Source organism: Musa acuminata, chromosome BXJ3-8, assembly GCF_036884655.1.
Source record: "Musa acuminata AAA Group cultivar baxijiao chromosome BXJ3-8, Cavendish_Baxijiao_AAA, whole genome shotgun sequence".
NCBI lineage: Eukaryota > Viridiplantae > Streptophyta > Magnoliopsida > Zingiberales > Musaceae > Musa > Musa acuminata.
Genome location: NC_088356.1, coordinates 2,189,978 through 2,209,575, shown reverse-complemented (window position 1 = coordinate 2,209,575; position 19,598 = coordinate 2,189,978). Strand labels below are relative to the sequence as shown.

The 19,598-nt window shown below is 38.4% G+C and overlaps 2 protein-coding genes and 1 long non-coding RNA gene across 4 annotated transcripts; 2 read left to right on the top strand and 1 right to left on the bottom strand.

The window, feature by feature from the left end:
* The first annotated feature begins 4,426 nt into the window (after window positions 1–4,426).
* LOC103993980 (protein DETOXIFICATION 41) lies at window positions 4,427–7,297 on the top strand. Its single transcript, XM_009414230.3, has 8 exons — window positions 4,427–4,737; window positions 5,356–5,900; window positions 5,975–6,061; window positions 6,132–6,188; window positions 6,284–6,522; window positions 6,613–6,731; window positions 6,818–6,904; window positions 6,980–7,297. The coding sequence occupies exons 1-8, from the start codon at window positions 4,444–4,446 to the stop codon at window positions 7,046–7,048; spliced, it is 1,497 nt and encodes a 498-aa protein (XP_009412505.1). The 5' UTR covers window positions 4,427–4,443; the 3' UTR covers window positions 7,049–7,297.
* LOC103993981 (uncharacterized) lies at window positions 6,966–10,507 on the bottom strand. The gene is made up of 7 exons (XR_010498892.1): window positions 10,377–10,507; window positions 9,424–9,505; window positions 8,869–8,968; window positions 8,418–8,505; window positions 7,909–8,306; window positions 7,202–7,662; window positions 6,966–7,121 (listed from the first exon to the last, which is right to left on the bottom strand). It is a non-coding gene; the product is annotated as an uncharacterized LOC103993981 (long non-coding RNA).
* Window positions 10,508–10,988: 481 nt separating this feature from the next.
* Window positions 10,989–18,490, top strand: LOC135580967 (U3 snoRNP-associated protein-like YAOH). 2 transcript variants are annotated; one of them, XM_065164643.1, is made up of 7 exons: window positions 10,989–11,422; window positions 11,936–12,278; window positions 12,690–12,914; window positions 15,320–15,554; window positions 15,847–15,983; window positions 17,378–17,443; window positions 18,096–18,490. In XM_065164643.1, exons 1-7 carry the CDS (start codon window positions 10,989–10,991, stop codon window positions 18,192–18,194), a joined length of 1,539 nt encoding a protein of 512 aa, XP_065020715.1. In that variant the 3' UTR covers window positions 18,195–18,490. The 2 variants fall into 2 exon arrangements, with proteins under 2 accessions (XP_065020715.1, XP_065020714.1); XM_065164642.1 differs by having other exon boundaries at window positions 15,829–15,983.
* The last annotated feature ends 1,108 nt before the right edge of the window (window positions 18,491–19,598 follow it).

The window sequence follows — 19,598 nt, the reverse complement described above, 5'->3', positions numbered from 1 at the left end:
GATAGAGCACTGTCATTATTATTCCCAGGGAAGCTGACATTGTCCCCTTTGCATCTTTTCTGCTATTTTCTTCTTTTATATATATATATATATATATATATATATATATATATATATATATATATATATATATATATATATATATATATATATATATATATATATATATATGTATATGTATATATACACATATATACATATATGTATATGTATATGTATATATATATATATGTATGTATATATGTATATATATATATATTTATATTTATGTATGTATGTATTATATAAGAAAAAAATAAGCTTAATATCCTATTTTTTTTAATCATGTAATGGATGTGCTAATTTCGATTGGCTTGCTATCATTACATCATTTTATCGAGGATTTTAACTCAATTAAGATTATTAATTATTTTTTAAATTTATATTGTCTCTTTTGGAGTTTATATATTATTAAAAATACGATTATTGTATAATTAAGAAAATTTTAAAATAATTTAGTTTATAATAGAATATATTTTTCTATTGGATGCATGATTTTTTTTATTAAAAATAAGTTAAATTACTCTAAGAAGTACTGATACAATTCTAAGCTTATTCGAGTACAATAATACAAGTAGCCAAATGATATTCCATAATAGATTTGACCTCCATGATTTTGCATAAGTGGATAGCACTAATTTCCACTCATAATTTTTAGTTTACTTATGATACCACTCATGAATAATCAATAGATATTTCGTTAAAAGGAAAAATAGTGAATGGTTCGGACGTATTGCCCGTCCTAATAATCAAACCTTTCCAAACTATTAAATGCAAGATAATTAATGCAAACACTGTATGGCTTTGAGTTAATCCGTGCATAGTAGGATACTGTATTTAGTATTGTATTATATACTATATTCCTTTTCATAGAAATGAATGAATGAAATCTTGAAGAAAATAAAAACCTGAAGTTTGAAAATTTTATTTTACCCTTAATCATATGAAAAAATCATTTTACCTATGTTTTTTAGGAACACACCGTTATCTCATTTTCCTTGCACCCTTGACTCAGAAAGCATCACAAGCATATGTATGAGTGCCTCGCTAGTCTTAATCGTCTTTGTTGAACACCACAAGCATTGTGTCGATGCAAAAAATATAGGCGACTGAGAGGGCAAACGAGATCACCCTATGGACGAAGGCAAAAGTGACTAAGGGAGAGAACCATCAATGGATCAACCCACTTATAGAAGCACACGAGATTACGGGAGAAACATCGATGAAACAACTAACGAAAGAAGAGTGATGATCGATAAAGATAAGATAATCATTTTGAAAAAAGGATGTCAACTCAAAATATTTTAAAGTTAAGAATATTGTACGAAAAATTCTCAAGATTAATTTTTTTTTAAAATCACATAAATAAATTACTTTTCATTCATTTCGCCCCTCTGAATAATCAATATCATCGATATATAAATTGTATAAATTATAATCAAGTTAATGTATGGGCATGCTTTTTGAGTTGCTATATGGATATCAAAGGTTACAACAGAAAAGATAAATTATAGATCACAAAATATTTTTAATTAAATATACAGTCCACGAAACAACAACGTCAAATACGTAATGAATGTTCTCTAGATTGTAAATAATTGTAATACATTGAAAATTATAGTTTCTATAATTTACTTATCCTTAATAATGCAATCAATTTGTACGCAAATTGTTCTAACTTAATTCAATATTCCTCTTGGGAACCGATTGGAGTTTTCTTGAAGCATCTTTTGCTACTAAACGCATGACGTTTTGAGTGTTCAACAATCCGTATTCGGCACGGCAGGACCGGCATCAGCTACAGGTGATGTAAAACTTCATCCCTTCGTAAATATATATATATATATATATATATATATATATATATATATATATACAAATTAAGTATTGTCAAGAAAGAACATCACTCGACAAGGCATGTTTTTTCGTTGGTACAACCTTTTTCGTTTGCATCATTACGAACCAACAAATCTAGATCAGAGGTAAAAACTCATGCCAGTTATATTCAAAATTCAAATTCTTATTAAAATTGATAAGTCAATTGGTCTGACGATTGCCCTCACGCCATACATGAGCAATAGAATAATTAAAAAATGCTTCATAAGAAATAAAATATTTTTATTAAAATAATATTTTAATATGATACTTGATATGACATATTTTGGTAACATATACCTCAGCAGACGTCCACAGTCATAACAGCACCGACATGGAGCGTGAAAACTGATGTGGCAGACCACGTCGACATAATGCCTTCAGCCATCCTCCCACACGGTACAGGATCGTACAGTGTATGCTGTTGGGTATGAAGCTACCCTAGAAACTCGGGACGACATTGTCTGGAATGCACCCGGCCCCTGAAAACCTGGGACGATATCGTTGGGTATGAATCCACCCTGGAAACTCGGGATAGCACTGTCTCGTACAAATCGATTGACGTCCGCACGAAAGAGATGGGTCGGTCACCTAAAGGATCAATGGCCATTTACGAGCCAGGTACGACTGGCCCCCATACGCAGGTATAAAAGCCCAATACATGGCCAGCGCTAGGGGACCTTTTTTGAGCACACTTAACTCTCTTTCTCTCTCTCTCTCATTCCACTAAAAACTAACTTAAGCTTTGGAGAGGTCAAGTTGAGAAATCTCCCTCTCGACCTCGATCTATGTATAGGAGCCTAGAGATAGAGAAGTAGACCACTCGCTAAGTGAAAAGATTACGCTCGAGAGATAAGGCTCGACTCGATCCAACGCTCGCCCTCTCCACCCGAATGTCTACGTAGGCGTCGCCCACGCATCAAGGACGGGACCAAGTCATGCTGACTCTTCGATCACAATATAAAGGTTCACAAACAATACTAAATTGTTGTTTACCGATTCCACAGGCTACTCCCAAAAAAAAAAAAAAATCTATTATTTTCCTCCATCGGATGTTTTCAACATCCCTGTCGAGACGATAAAGAGTCATGGACCACACACACCACATCTTCTGGGTCTCTCCACACTAGTAACTCGTGTCCTTTATGATAGAGACGATATGACATTTCTAAAGGGACAATCTCACACGAAATACATATGTTTTTTTTTGTCAATTATTCAGGTCAAACGTAAGTAATATCGTCGTGATCCCAAAGCTCACTCCGTGATTCTATTGCTTATTGCTCATCTGAATCGAGAAAGTATAGAAAGGGGATCCCTCCTCGGATTAAAAGGATTAATTCCTTCAATCATTATACCTTCTACTCTCTCTCTCTCTCTCTCTCTATATATATATATATATATATATATATATATAGTTTGATTGGGTGATATTTTTTGTGCCTTTAGTATAACAATGTCTGATGAACATAACACATTAAAGTAGCATTATAGTTTTGTTTTTTAGATACTTTTAATTGTATCAACAAAAGGCATTAATTCTATGAAACTATGAACGTGAAAGAAAAAAATTGTAGTAATAATATTTGATAAATTGATCATTATCTTGATGTTATGAAGTGATAGTTGATATGCACCAGTGAGTCAACTAGAAATAGAAACCAGATGTGACTTCTTAGATAATTAGGTCTAAAGGATCTCCAAAAATCAGGTTTGGTATGCCAAATAGCCAAATAATCAATCTGATTGGGACCCAAGATTTTTTATATATAAATAATTTTATTTTTATTTACCCAAACAGTTAAAAAATACTAGTTGAGCAAATAAGTATGATTTAATGATAATTCAAGTAATTAGGTGTACAAAATGTTTAGGACGAGGAAGAAGAGAAATTTCAAGAATTAAAAGAAACTTTTAAAAATCAATATAAGATTTAACATCGTTCGGTAACTCTTTATTTATATGTATGAAAAAAAAAAAAAATATTTTTATGTTAAACTTAAGACGTAAATTTTCTTGTACATCGTCTCACATAAACCTTAATTAGCACGGATACCTTACAAACACTAAGATTATTTATTACTCACATCTCACTTTCATCCATCAAAATTTAGAAATACATATAATATTTATATAAAATTAAATTTTAATTATAAAAAAAAAATTTAAATAAAAATTGCTTATCAAATAAGAGGTTTTTATGTGAATCTTGGATGTCAGTGCAGTACTGTACTTGAGCTTCACTTCCCTGAAGATTAAGATCCCTATTGATGGATGTACAGAGTGAATCTGCATCCGACAAAACTGTATCCTCTGAAACTAAGTTGCACCTACTCCCGTCTCGAGAGTTCAGGCGCCACCTACCTTTCTTCTCCGAAGGGCATTAGAAACCATACGGTGTACGCAGAGCAGTGCGTTGGACTGTTAGTTGATGCGTTGTCCCCAACTTCGTTGGCGACGAATCCGCATGCGCCATTGACGTCGTTTAAATACGGGGGTCGTCTTCGCCCAAGTCGTCGAGGCGAGAGGATGAGGGAGGAGGAGCGGGAGGATGGGGCGGCGCTGCTGGACGTCGACGAGTCGTCCAGGGCGGCGGAGGAGGTGCTGGGGGCGGAGCCGGTGCCGCTGCGGGCGGTGTCGCGGCTGGCGGCCTGGGAGTCGAGGAACCTGTGGCGGCTCTCGTGGGCGTCCATCCTGGTGCAGCTCTTCAACTTCATGCTCAGCCTCGTCACGCAGATGTTCGTGGGCCACCTCGGCAAGCTCGACCTCGCCGGTGCCTCCATCACCAACGTCGGGATCCAGGGACTCGCTTATGGGATCATGGTACGTGTGCACCGAGCTCTCTCTCCCTCCCTCTCTTTCTCTTCATGGAACACGATACGCCATTAAAGTATAGATAAGGAATGGAAGAAGACGAGGAAGAAGAAGAGGATGGTTCATTTCGTTTCAATCTTCTTCATCCATGAAAATGATCGCACTAGAACTTATAGAAATAAGTGTGTTCATTTCATTTCAATCTTTTATCTATGAAATAATTAATATTCACTTCTTTTCATAGTTTTCAAAACATTATTTTTTAAAAAAGGAAAATTACAACTAAATATTTTGATAATTTATTGTAAAATTTTGAACTCGAGTCACTCATTTTTGTTCCTTGGAAAAGAAAAATAACACTTTATTCTCATAGAGTTATTATTTAGAAAGAGTTTTTGTCTCATATGTAGTCAACCAAAAAGTTGTGTGGTGGAAAAATGAAGGGATCGAAGATATTATTATTATTATTATTAAAAGAATAAATTATGAATTATAAAATAATAAAAAGAGATATCACAAATTGAGGTTTATATGAGAAACAAAACAAAAAATATTCATCAACAATTAAAAGCAAATAACTCAGACAATCTCAAACTAAGACTCAATCTGTATGCATCCCCGCTGTAGCTCGGGATGGCGAGTGCGGTGCAGACGGTGTGTGGCCAAGCCTACGGAGCCAAGAAGTACAGAGCCTTGGGCATCATCTGCCAAAGGGCCCTCATTCTCCACTTCGCCGCAGCCATCATTCTTGCCTTCCTCTACTGGTACTCGGGCTCGCTCCTCCGGGCGATCGGGCAGTCGGAGTCGATCGCGGCGGTAGGGCAGCTGTACGCGCGCGGCCTGCTGCCGCAGCTCGTAGCCTTCGCGCTCTACTGCCCCATGCAGAGGTTCCTGCAGGCGCAGAACATCGTGAACCCCATGGCCTACATCGCCGTCGCGGTGCTGCTGTTTCACGTCCTCATCTCTTGGTTGGCCGTCTTCGTGTTCCGATTCGGAATCCTGGGGGCTGCCCTCACCTTGAGCTTCTCCTGGTGGGTGCTCGTGCTGATCACATGGCTCTTCATCATCTTCAATCCTGCTTGTAAGGACACTTGGACCGGATTCTCTTCCCAGGCTTTTAAAGGCCTTTGGTCCTATCTCAAACTCACTGTCGCCTCAGCCATCATGCTAGTGTAACTCTCTCTCTCTCTCTCTCTCTCTCTCTCTCTTTTATCATGGGGATTGAGATTACATTCTCTTTGTGCAGCTTGGAGATTTGGTATGTACAAGGATTTGTCCTTCTGACAGGATACCTGAAAAATCCAGAAGTGTCACTTGATGCAGTTTCTATATGGTAATGAACACAACCGAACATCTTCTTCATGGCATTACTTACTCATCATTGAAACTGGCAATTGCTGCAGTGTCAACTACTGGAACTGGGACTTCATGATCATGCTGGGATTGAGCAACGCAGCCAGGTTGGTGTGAGATCGACGACACTCTTTGACTTCTTTCGGAGACTCCGGTCTTCTCGCTAGTTTGAACACTTTCTCGGCCTTGATCGATCTCGCAGCGTTCGAGTTGGCAACGAGCTGGGCGCTGCCCACCCGAGGGTGGCGAGGCTCGCCGTCATCGTCGTCGTCGCGACGAGCCTCGGCATCAGCGTGGTGATCAGTGTGCTGGTCCTCCTGCTCCGCACTCCCTTGAGCAAGCTCTACACCAGCAGCACCGATGTGATCCAAATGGTGGTTCAGTTGACCCCATTGCTTGCAATCTCTATTTTCTTGAATGGTGTTCAACCGATCCTCTCAGGTATGACACACGGTGCTGTTCCCCTCATCCGTCTTGTCAAACACACCGTAAGATCACACTGATGAATGCTGCGCGAACAATCTCTCACAGGAGTTGCTATCGGGAGTGGGTGGCAAGGCATCGTTGCATACGTGAACGTCGGGGCTTACTACTTCATCGGCCTCCCCATCGGATGCGTTCTCGGGTTCAAAACAAGCTTAGGAGCAGCTGTGAGTGCTGGGTTCTTTGGGTGCAGGGGTCCATGGATTTGTCGAGGCACAGACGGGCTAACACTTGATCTCTATCTCTGCTTCAGGGAATATGGTGGGGGCTGATAATTGGAGTCTTTGTGCAGACGCTGGCACTCGTAGTCTTGACAGCCAGGACAAACTGGAACAAGGAGGCAAGTCTGGTGCAGAGAGGTTTCATCTTCTTCCTCTTCCTTGTGGGGTGTTAATTTGTTGCTGGGATTTTGCAGGTAGACAAGGCTGTGGAACGCTTGAAGCATAATGCAGATGATGAAGTTCTTGCAATAACTAACATATAATGGTCAGTCTTGAGTGTTTGTTTTGGTCCATGAGATGACGACTTCTTTGCATGTAGCAGAGGAATCCCGAGTTCTGTAGTAAGAGATTGGTAGTCTATTAATCGGGTAGCCGATCGATAGAACATTTGAAAGAGATGAGATGAGATAACATACCTAGGACAATCTTGGTCATCCAAAAACTCATCGAAGAGTAATTGTTTCCTTCAATAAATGGGGCACAGAACTGGACTGGCATTGTTTAGCCAGCAATTAGAACTGGGACGTGCAAGTCTCTTCTTCATGCTTCGGGTGTGAAGATGCTGATCAAATCACATGCACCTGTCTTGCCTTTGATATGTCGGAAGCACTTGAAAGCAATGTTATTGATCACACAAACACTTCCAAAATGAAAGAGTGCACAATAGATTCTTCAAGAGTGTTCTGCAGAGAATCAGTTTCTTAAGCAGTCTTTACCTTTATGTTTCTGCAGCTTCTCTGTTGCTAGATATATATAGACAGGTGCATCATAATTCCTCCAATTAAACATGTCGAATGCCGTCAATAGGCTGAGATGAATCATCACAAACACCCAAAAGGATGCATATTTAGACTGTCTGATGGTTGAACTCCTGTAGCTGCACAAAAGAAGCTTCCATAAGTTACATTTTGATCTTTGTATGCAAATTATTCACACAAGAAGTCTCACCTAGAATAACCCAAATTATTGGCATATGAGTCGAGAGATTAAAAAAAATTCATCAAGCACATTAATACATTGATTTTCAATCAAAAAACACTTATTTATGGCCTATGACAATGCTCAAAACATAAGAAATCTGACTTCAAACAATAGAAAACAATCTCAAAATATAAGTCGGAACCTGACAGACGCTAGAGCACCCCATAGATGCCTCAGGCTATATGTTCAGCTAAATTTAAAATCTTGACGTGTTTTTTCTTCCCGAATTCATGTGGCACTGGCCCAAAGACACAGGTACCGACTGGCTCTCCCTGTTTGTTAACAAGGATCACTGCATTATCATCAAACTTGATCTCACTGCCACCACATTGCCCCCTCTACATGGCAGCACACACCACAATGCCATACACTGCATCCCCCTTCTTCACTTTACCACGAGGCTGTGCTTCCTTCACTGATACAATCACCCAATCTTGCCCCTCTCCTTCCTATCAAAGCTTGCATACACATGACCTGTTTTGCACCAGAGTTGTCCACCACCTTGAGGTTGATCCTCATCTTTAAGAATGTTCTTTGTTGCTGCAATGACACAGAAAATTTCATCGACTCTGCAATTATATTTGAGGCGTTATACATTGCTTCATTTCTTGGTGATAGGTTAAAACTAGGAAGAGCTAGGACTAAAAGTACCTTAACGATGGGGCAGATGTCTCCCGGGAATGTCCAAAAGACTGATGGCACTCAAATTCAAGGGAACCGGGAACCAATATAGTTATTACTGTGTGATACCAGATCAATAAAACCATTTCAGTTTGATGGAAAAGAAAGAAAACTCAGTTTACAAGAAACCTCAAATTATCAGAAAACATCCACTGGTCAATCACAAATCTTCCTCGTACAAGCTGGCATTTAGAAAAGAAGAAAGATAATATTTGGTACAGCTTTGATGGTTGTACTGTGAGTTGCCAATTTTTAGATCTTCAATACATATGTTCTCTCGAGTAAACAATAATAGGCAGAAATATATGCACATCAATACAACCAGAAATGGAAGAGTATAACTGAGACTATTTAAATAAATGCACAATTCAAATTCCAGAAAGTCAAATCACAATTATCTTCTGCGGGAGTTATACAGCACCTGTGCCAAAAATTCTTGTAATTCAACTGCGAAACTATTGCATTTGGTTCTTTGTCTCCTAAGAAATGGTTGCCAAAGCTTCACATCAATGAACGGCCAACTGCGAAAATTATGATACACATGGCAGCAACATTATATCAGAATGAGCAGGTATAAAACTATACATCAGATAAAATTCAAACTTATTACTTATGGTATGTACATAATCCAAGAAGATCAACCAGTGAACATGAAAAAGTCTAGCATATGATAACATATGCAAGATTCCTGGAATATCTGTACTATCCATTTTTCTAGTACAGTACAGCTAAATTGTCATGCACATCAAATATTTAATCCATAATATGACAATGGAATTATACTTAATTTTCATGTCCATCAAATACTTAATCCATAACATCATCCTTAGAAGAAACATTAATTTTGTCTTCTGCAGTCATCAATGAAAAAAGAATGATGTTACAGAAACATAAAATATCAATATTGTTGGAATTCATGATAATAATGATTAGCTTGAACCAAAATTTAGTTTACATAAAACTTCATAAAACACACCTGTAGAGCATTTTGACGTAAGAATTGCACTCATTTTCGTCTGTTAAATGATGTAACCAGATATGAGATATTCTGTTCTTCCCTGTCAAGGAGAAAGTGTAGAAAACATTACAACTTGATGAAAAAGCCTCAATGAATAGATCTAGAGTACCACATTTTTTGAGTTGTAATATTTTATGTTGTAGTACATTAATATAATTTCTCTATGATTTTACATGTTAAAGAAGATTAAAGTGGAGCTTCCATGTCTTAAGTGGAACATATCCTTTCAAATTTTTTCCTCTACTCCAAAAATGCACTTAAAATGACCACTAAGAGAGTTCTTGTTAAAAATATTTTCATCTGAAAAATCTAGGGCTTGTATTCAAAATTGAAAGGCTTCTTTGGGGAAAAAAGGATCATATTAATATCTTTGTTAGAATCCATAAATAAATGTGTACACCTACGAGAATAATAAAGAAACAAAGAACAATTTTCTTAGATGCGAGAGGATTCATGATCTAGGAAACTACGTTAAAATAATGTTGGAGGTAATATGAACATTTAATTATCATGTAAGAAAATAATAAAAGATACGTGACTTCAAATACTAAGAGCCATGCACCCCGACCATAAACTATAAAGGACCACACTTGAAGACGAAAAGTCACACGATTCTTGGCAGTCCCACAATAGAATGATCACACTTCGTCAGAGAATTGTGCAAAAGGAGGGTAAAAGAGAAATCCATAGCCAGAACAAACTCTTGTTCTTACAAATCCTGATAACCACATAGCTATTTTTTGACCGAAATAAAAAAGACATTGCGTCGAACAGGTTATGTGCAAAATGTGAAATGAACGGGCAGAGCCACAATCGTCGAGCTGCTGCTCGACTCTCCACTGCACATCACGTAAATATTTTCCTGGGTTTGCACCTGCGAGAGAGATATGGAGAGGGCAAGGAAGTCGTACCGGCAAGTCCGGAGATCGCCGCCCAAAGAACAAGCTTTCGCACTCCAAACCAACCGAGAAGGACAAGAACCGCGGTTCTGTAACCCGAGGCCGTGGAGTCCGGTTCAGCTGTCTCATTCGGAACGCCGTTCAGAAATACTCGCCCGCAGTGGAAGCCACGTAAGAAAGTTTAAGAGGATTTGCCTGTCTTGGCCCGAGCTCAGACAGCGGAGCCTCACTGAGATCCATGAAGCTTTTCCACCGTCTGATCTTAATCCAGCGATATCCATGGGTTGTGGATTCTGAATCCGAAACCCGTTACAAAATTCTGCAACACTCATTTCAAATGTTAACCCATAACAGAAGAAAGTCTACCTAATCGTCGTCGTTTTACCGTGTCATTTCGGGTCGGATCCATTATCATCCGCTCCGCAATTCCCGCAAAATAATGGATCGGATTTGTTCTTCGGACCCGTCTCTTACCGACCCGTGCCAAAGCCCTCCCTTCGTAAAACCCTCGCTCCTCCCTTCGTCGCCGCTCTCCGCCGTCTCTCCGCGCTCAATCCCCTCCTACAGAACCCTAAGCCCTATTTCCAGTAATCCCGGCGCCATACGATATTCGATCCCCTGGCGATGAAGCCGCGAAGCCGCAAGAGGGCCATCCGGCCGATGGTCGGCAAGAAGAAGCCCAGAGTATCCGGCGGTGGCGGTGGCGACTCCTTCTTTGAATCCGATACCAAGCAGCGGGGACGAAGGATCAGCAAGGATGATGATTTAGAGAGCATGGAGAGCGACGACGACTTGGCCGACCTAGATGCTGGACAAGAGGAGGAGGAAGAGGGGGAGGGCGTCCCCGAGGAGACGGTGGACGAGAAGAGGGTTAGGGTTGCGAAGGAGCATTTGGAGAGGATCCGGGCTATAGCGAAGAGGGTAGAGGAAGAAGAGGAAGAGGACGAGGAGGAGGGGCGAGATGAGAGGGAGGGTAAAAGGGATTCTTTAGTGGCGGAGATTCTTCAAAAGGAGCAGCTCGAGGAGAGTGGTCGTGTCCGGCGATATATCGCGTCGAGGTAATTGGAAATGTTTCCCACCATATAAACTGTGCACCGTGGATGCTTCTGCTTTAAATTTTAATCTGCAAAATAACTTCTTTTTTGCTTGCTTCGATGATTCTTCCCCTAATCGGCTTATCATTATGCACACTTCAATCTTCTTAAAGAGTTTACTCGGGTCATTGGTGGAGTTGAGCTTTTTACTGGATGTTTCTTTTATTAATCTGCATTTGCTTACCTTTTATCCCTTCTTACAATTTGATACAGTAATACTTTGTATTTTGGATCTGTCACTGGTGATTGCTACCTTCTCCTCCATGTGCCACTCACAAATGACTTACCAGAGAAATGTGATTCAAGGCACTTGTGAACCGACTTACATGCTAATACGAAGGAATTACTTCAATTAATAGTACTCTACTATCAGAGTCTTAAAATTTGCTTATTTAGTTGAAATACATATGTCAACTTAGACCTTTTGTTAATTTCGATGAGATTGGACTTTTAAGGTCCGTTTATGATATGGTGCAGGGTTTTAAGTCCAGAACCTGCTGATGAGTTCCGACTGTTAGTGAAGCACAGGCAGTCTGTTACAGCTGTAGCTTTGGCGGAGGATGACTCAAGGGGGTTTTCAGCTTCCAAAGATGGGGTCATTCTGCACTGGGACATTGAGAGTGGGAAGTCTGAGAAGTACTTGTGGCCTAGTGAGGATGTATTGGTGTCACATTATGCAAAGTCCCTGCAGAATCCAGCTAGGAAGAGAAGCAAGAATGTGTTGGCTTTGGCTGTCAGTTCTGATGGGCGATATTTGGCCAGTGGTGGGTTGGACCGCCATGTCCATTTATGGGACACTCGTACTCGGCAGCATCTCCAGGTAGCTCAGTGACCAGTGTAACTTTGTGCTATTTTATTAATGAGATGTTGCAATCAAGTATATGTCCTACTAATGTTGGACAAGTTCTACTTTTTATGATATTTTATTTTTACTGACAAAGTGAGGTGTTAATGGAAGTTCCTTTTGCACATTGTATATCATTTTTATGATTTTTTATTTTTACTGGTAAAGAGAGGCATCATTGCAAGTTCCTTTTGCACATTGTTTACCACCATAATTCTAACCAAAAACATCTCATGGTGCTTTATAGCCTAGATTTTTTTTAAAAATTTGAGCAGCTTGCATGAGCTCCCTCTTCATAGATCCATATGCAAATCATGGCAGCATAATCACGAGACAAATTGCACAATGCTTTTTAGACTGATTTTGCAGCTTCATTTTTCCTTTCAGGCATTTCATGGTCACCGAGGACCCATCTCATGCCTTACTTTTAGACAGGGGACTGCACAGCTTTTCTCTGGGTCTTTTGATAGAACCATTAAGCTATGGAATGCTGAAGACAGAACTCATATGGACAATTTATTTGGTCATCAAAGTGAAATATTGACTATTGACTGCCTACGGAGAGAACGACTTCTGACTGTAGGGCGTGACAGGACCATGCGATTGTGGAAGGTGAACATTGGTGTTTCTCGACTATGATGATGAGCATATTAACGTGGTTTTCTCCAATTATAGTTGAAATATCTCATCCATGCACACTCTATGTTTTGCATGCTTATGTAATTATTTTGTGAATTCTGATCATTTCAGTTTCGAAAAGAAGAAGACACACTAGAGGCACATGCTAAAATTAATTTGGACATCTGGTTTGTGGTTGCAAGTATAAACTATGTCAAATGTTGTTCCAGTGGATTATGTTTGAAGCTCTTCTTGCAAAAGGATCATCTAAGAGGGGCATCATCTTTTCCTATGGGGAGATGAAATGAAGTTAGTTTGTTGTTTGATGGCCAAACTGTGTTAAGTTATATAGAGACTTCTTTAATAATGGGACTGCCAGGTTAAACAGTTAAGAATTGATGTGCAATTGAGTTACTGTGCTGCTCAATACATCCAATAAGTTGAGAATAAATGGGTGATAGAATTTATTGTTCTCAAGGATCTTGTGTTTTCCTAAATTTTTTAACTCTCATGTCATATGATTATTATCATTCATCAGTAGCTTAATGATTTGGGGTGTTTTGAGCTTCTCTGCATCAGCTAGATAATGCAAATCATTAGTTGTGGTCCTCTATTTTTATTTATAATTTGCTTGCATTCTGTGCAAATCATTATTAGATGTTCAAGTTTTCAAGCAAGCCAACAAAAAATTTGACTTGTAAATTGTAATAACTATGCCAAAGATATTAATGGTAGAATAGTAGTCTCCATTTTATAATTTTTCCTGAGGATTTCTGTACTGCCCGAGTTGGTATGGTACGAGAGGTATGTACCAGTCCGACTTGCCACAGAGACACGGCTCGCTCGAGTTCCTATCGGCACGCCTCGATGTATCGTGTGTTAGTACATTGGTATAGACTGATGTGTACCATACCAACAAATCTCCGAGATGGGTCCGATACCCGAAATGGTGAATCCTGGTTTTTTTCTTGTTTGATTATGTACGAGTCCTTAGTAGATTTTTGGTCTGTTTGTGTACAAGAATGGAGAGATCAAGATATGGTAATTTGATGATTAGATATTATGATTTACCACAATCTGAATATGTATGGCCATGGTCTTTTGCCTTTAAATTAGAGATTTGAAAGACAATTACAGGGGTTTTATTATACTTGGTACAAAAATGTGGGTCCTTGTTACAAAGTTCACAATTTCGCATGATTGAGGTAAACTTGGTCCAGATTATAGGATCTATAATCATTATATGATAGATTAGCTGAAAGAATTGATTTGTTGTATTTGGTCAAACTAGTCTTGCTCGGGACTTGCTAGTACTGTTTGTAACTTGGTTGGAAAAATGAATTCCGGTGGAATTGGTTTAAACATTATCATCTGATTGATTTTACTAGGAACAAGCCGGAATTTGCAGTCCTCGGATCTGGCTAGGATGTGCCACAACACGTGACTTCCTGTTGTCGGTTATGGTCAACAGAATTCTTGGAAAGTAAAGAATTAAGATTGGAATCAACCAATTGTGATTTGGCTCTGCTGGATTCAGACAGCTCAAAAATTTTGTTGTGCCTCAGAAGTTTGATTTTTTTTCTTCTTAAAACCCACAAGGGCACTCATTAGAGTACCAAAATCCTAAGACTAGATATTGCACATGGAATCTACTGTTTTCTTCCTGGTCAATTTTTTTCTTCCTGCACCAGTATACCTTAGTGGGTTAATCTTAAATAGCTCATCCCTTGAAGCTACTGATTTCGTTAATAGCGGGAGTCAATTTCTTTTCTTTTTTCATGTGGGTTGTCCAGAAATTGTAAAAAGTATGGCCTTCTTGTACATAAGTGATAAGACATCTAAGAGCTTAAATCATCCAGTCAATTTATTATGTCATTTGTCATCTTGGATCATTTGGGGTCCATGATGATGGTAGTATACTATATCTGCTTGTATGTGTATATGTCTTCAGAACTTGTTTATTAGTATTCAGAGATATTCTTTAAAAAAAAAAAAGATTATCTTTGAAAATGCTTGTATTTTGTGTTTGTGGGATCTAGGACCCTATAATGGATCACCAAGAGTAGCATTAGGCATCATATTTTTCACTGTGCCTGCAGGACACATATGGGGCTGTGTCGCTGAAGCTTTTGGACACTTGTATGAACATCATTGGCATTTAGAAATTCGACATTACAAATAATTTTATTTATACTGCAGCCACAACATTCCTTTTTAGATATGAAGAACTGTAAATTGAAGTTGGTGTGACCTTTGCTTTAGGACCTTCAATAGAAAGGCCTTAATTTTAACAATCTATGTTATGGATACTCTTGCAATGGTTTCAAATTTACTTGGTGTGGTACTTTTAAGTCTAAACCATGCAAGTGATAACATTTTTTTTTTGCTTTGTGTGCTAGGTACCTGAGGAATCACAGTTGGTCTTCCGTGCTCCTGCAGCATCCTTGGAATGCTGCTGCTTTATCAATGACAATGAGTTTTTATCTGGCTCGGATGATGGAAGCATTGAGCTTTGGAGTGTAACGCGCAAAAAGCCTACGCACTTGATTAAAAATGCACATGCTCCATCTTTATCTTCGAATGATTTTTCATATAAAGAGGATGAGACAATTATGTCTAACGGTGGCAATATGGGTAAGATGGAATCCTTTTCTATCACATGTTAGTTTAGGAGAATTAAACTCTTGAGCGAAGATTAGATAGTATTTGTTTTATTTTATGCATATATATCATTTAATAGTCCTCATATTTTGATGCTGGAAAGTAGAAAACCATGTTAATTCCGTGTTTTATATATACACACACACACAAACACACACATAGGTTGATTGTATTGCATATTATTATTTTTAATTATCTAATGGCTTCATCTAACTGTGGCCTTCGTTACTAAATGATCGACACGGAGATGGAAACTGTTCTTCAGCGCACTTGTGGGTTAGTTCTGTTGCTGTATGTAGAGGTAGTGATCTTGCTGCATCTGGAGCTGCTAATGGTGTAGTTTGTCTATGGGCTGTTGAAAGTGATAACAAAGGCATCCAACCATTATTTAGTTATTCTCTGGTATGGTTCAAATTTTTAATGCTTTCATTATAGTTTCTAGCTGCTTTTGTTTATTTACTTTGATATGTCATGTAATGACTTTGATTCATTTAGACAAAGATATGCTTGAACTTAGTATGCTGGTGAATCTGGACAGTTGGTGGTGCCACACTGCCACTTAGTTTTAGATATGAAGTAAAATCTCCAAAAGAACATGAGTAGTATATGGAGAACTTACACAAGGTTTCCTATTTTTCTACAGAAAAGGAAGGTTGATTTAGAAATAAAACAGAACAAATGGATTATTGTGTTTGGTTGTTGGTGAGAAAAAAGTGAGTATGATTTTCACGCCCCACATATCTGCTGTTTGGACATTGTAATGAATAGAGTGGAGCAAGTCCAGTGGCTTGATAGTTTCTGCACGGTGCTACATGGGTGGCCCAAGAGATTATTCACTTCCTGATCTTATTTCTGTGCTCTGAGTTGTTATGCTGGATTGTATCTATCTATAAATGCTCTCATAATTAACTGGTTTTTTTCTTGATAGCTATTATGTTAATGATTGTGCTATGGTAATGAATGAATTAGATGATATGGTTGTCTAAATGGGTCAAATTACACACTGTGTGGCTTATATATTTAATTTTTTTTTATGCATGATTCAGACAATTCTCAACTTTAAGTTCTTGCTTTGTTCTTGACATGACCATTTGAAAGTGTAGATATTAGACTTGTGTGCTGAAACTTGCAAAAGCAAATTAGTATACGTTAGTGTGCATAAACATCAAAACTGACTACTTGTTGCTTGCATTTCTTTAGTCATGTACAACTATTGGTTTAGTATGAGCCTCTAGGATAAGGTAATTCGTGACACTCTCCTGCCTAATTTGTTAGTAAATGGATCTATAGTATAACATTAGGCTTTGTTTCTCTTTTCTAGATTCGAGCAAGCACTATGCATTTAATCTGAAGTCTTATTAGAAATATCCCTTGTCCACACAATTGCATGGCATGGTATCATAGCTTTATTGCTGATGATGGGGAATCATATATTATGCAAACAAATAATTACCTATTCTTTATCAGAAAATTTAAATTCAAAGAAAGAACATCTTGTATATGTATAATTCCAAATTGAAACATGTGTGGAAGCCCAGAAAACAGTTGATAAAGATATTAAGCCATGTGAGTAGAATCTTCTGTTTGGTATTTGTGACAAGGAAACTTGGGAGCATATCATTTATCATCTTTAGACAGTGATTCTGTCTGATGCTCTCTATCTGCTTGTACATCTCTTGATACAGGAATATATTGTTACTTTTAAATAATTTTAGCTTTTGACATTTTACATTGATTCTGGCAAAAAATAGGTTATAATAATCATGCCCGCTTACTGCATATCTGATGATTTGCAGGCTGGATTCATCAATTCACTTGCATTTGCAAAATCTGCACGCTTTCTTGTTGCTGGGGTTGGCCAGGTAATGCTATCTAATTCTTTTTTCCCTATTAAATAAAAGAAAGACTCAGTTGAATTACCTTTTTTATTTGTTCTTTGGATTGATTTAGTCCAAAAGCTTGTTGGTGCCCTGGTAATATATCCAGCATGTTTCATCTTGCATTATTCTTTGACTAAAAATAATTTTGATTGAACTGTAATTCATTTTTGAACCATAGCCTTTTCTGAACTGTAAAAATAAACTAAGTCCAGCATCATTCCAGTGGTACCATGGAGAACATAACTTAGTCTAGCATCTTATGTTCCTTTGATATTATAATCTCCGTATTGATCTTGAGATCAGAAACCAAACCCATAATGGGTTATTATTATGGAAAATTTCATCCTTGAGACTATTGCTTGGAAATGAGATGCTATATATGTCTTTAAAAAAAATGACACTGAGGCAACTTAAATTCAAACCATGCTTGTATGAGGCCCTATGTTACTTCTGTATCTGAACATTTTGAACTGCAACGACAGATGCCCCTGAACTGCAGTAGAAAATTTTCATTTTTTTGAACTGCTAACTAGCTGGAGAGTCTCTCCTACTCCAATTAGGATGTAGAAAACGTTTGTTCTCTTCTTTGTTGTCCTCAAGTTCATGCATATATTCATGTGACATCTTCTATCAGGAACCTCGCTTGGGAAGATGGGGGCATGTTCGAAATGCGCGAAATGGAGTTGCGATACACCCCATCAGGTTAAAGGAGGATCGGACAACAATCCTTTAAATGCATGGCTTCACCAATTATTTATGCAAGCATGAAAGGATTCCTCAGTTTTGACTATTAAGCTCAGCAATTTATTGTATCACAAGGTGCATCAGAGAGGCTTTAGTATAATTCTTCTTTGCGCACATATATTTTGTATTTAACATTTTGCTGCACCTTAGCCGTCATGCGTATCATGTGGTAACAAATACAGATGACCTAATGCCGGCTAGCCCATGTAGTTTTGTTTTCAGCCGTTTTTTGTATAACTTAATTCTTTTACCCAAGGAAAGAAATACACAATCTTCAACTGGTGACTGGCACACTTTATTGTGGAACATGATAAAGTGACATTTTGCGACTTGATTTATAGTGGAAGATCTGTTAGTCTCAACATGTTCTTTTTTTCTCTGGCTGTGTTGAGATGTGTAGTTGATTTGGGAGTGCTCAAAAGTATTCAACAACTATAGTTATTGCCCAAAAGTATGTGGTATCTTCATATCAACATTTCACTATGTCACAGAACATCTTTTGCTTATGTTGGACTGGGTCTGTGATATCCAACTTGAGCTCAATATCGACAACAACGACGGTAGATATCCAATGTGCTGTGGATGAAGAAAATGTTTCTAGCTGATGAATGAGTTTGCAAAAGGCATTGGGGTTATATGTTGTCTCCTCATGTTGCTTTCTGAAGACCCATACATACCCAAAGTGAAAGTGATGCAAGAACTATGATGTGGCCATTGCATGATCAACTGAAGATTTAGCTAGCTTTTCTGCTTGTTTCATCTTATGATGGACCTCAGTTTGATCATTGTGGAGTGTGGTGTGAGAATACCATGGTTTCTCAAAAGCATGCAAGAAGAGATGCGAGGGAACAAATCTGATCAACTCCATAAAACTATTTCTAAAGCAAAAACTAGGTGAGGACACCCATGACAATGTCTCTATCACCATACCCTCCTTGCCCTTTTATTCCACTCTCTTGCACCGTTCCCGAGATCTGTATGGTCTTTCAATGTCCTGCAGATCTTTATGCTTGATGGATGACTTCATTCATCACCAGCAAACCACTGCAACTCGCTCATTACGGTATACTCTTCCGTGCATTCCAAATCACGACTCCACACAGACTCGATGCATCCATAACCGGCAAATCAAACAGCGTTGTTCGTTATCAAGCATTGTTGATCATGGCTTCGTCATGCAAACTCGATCGATTCATCACCGGCAAACCAGTATAACCTTCGTGCCAGTACACGTTCGTGTAGTCCTCGAGCTACGTAGGTAAAGCTGGCCATGGAACCAAGAGCTCTGAGGTCTTGCAGGCATGCAGAGACAGCACACGGATCGAAGAACACGCGCACTGACTGCTTCACTTCTGTGGTCCTTAATTCCCCATGACCTGCATGCATCAGTTAA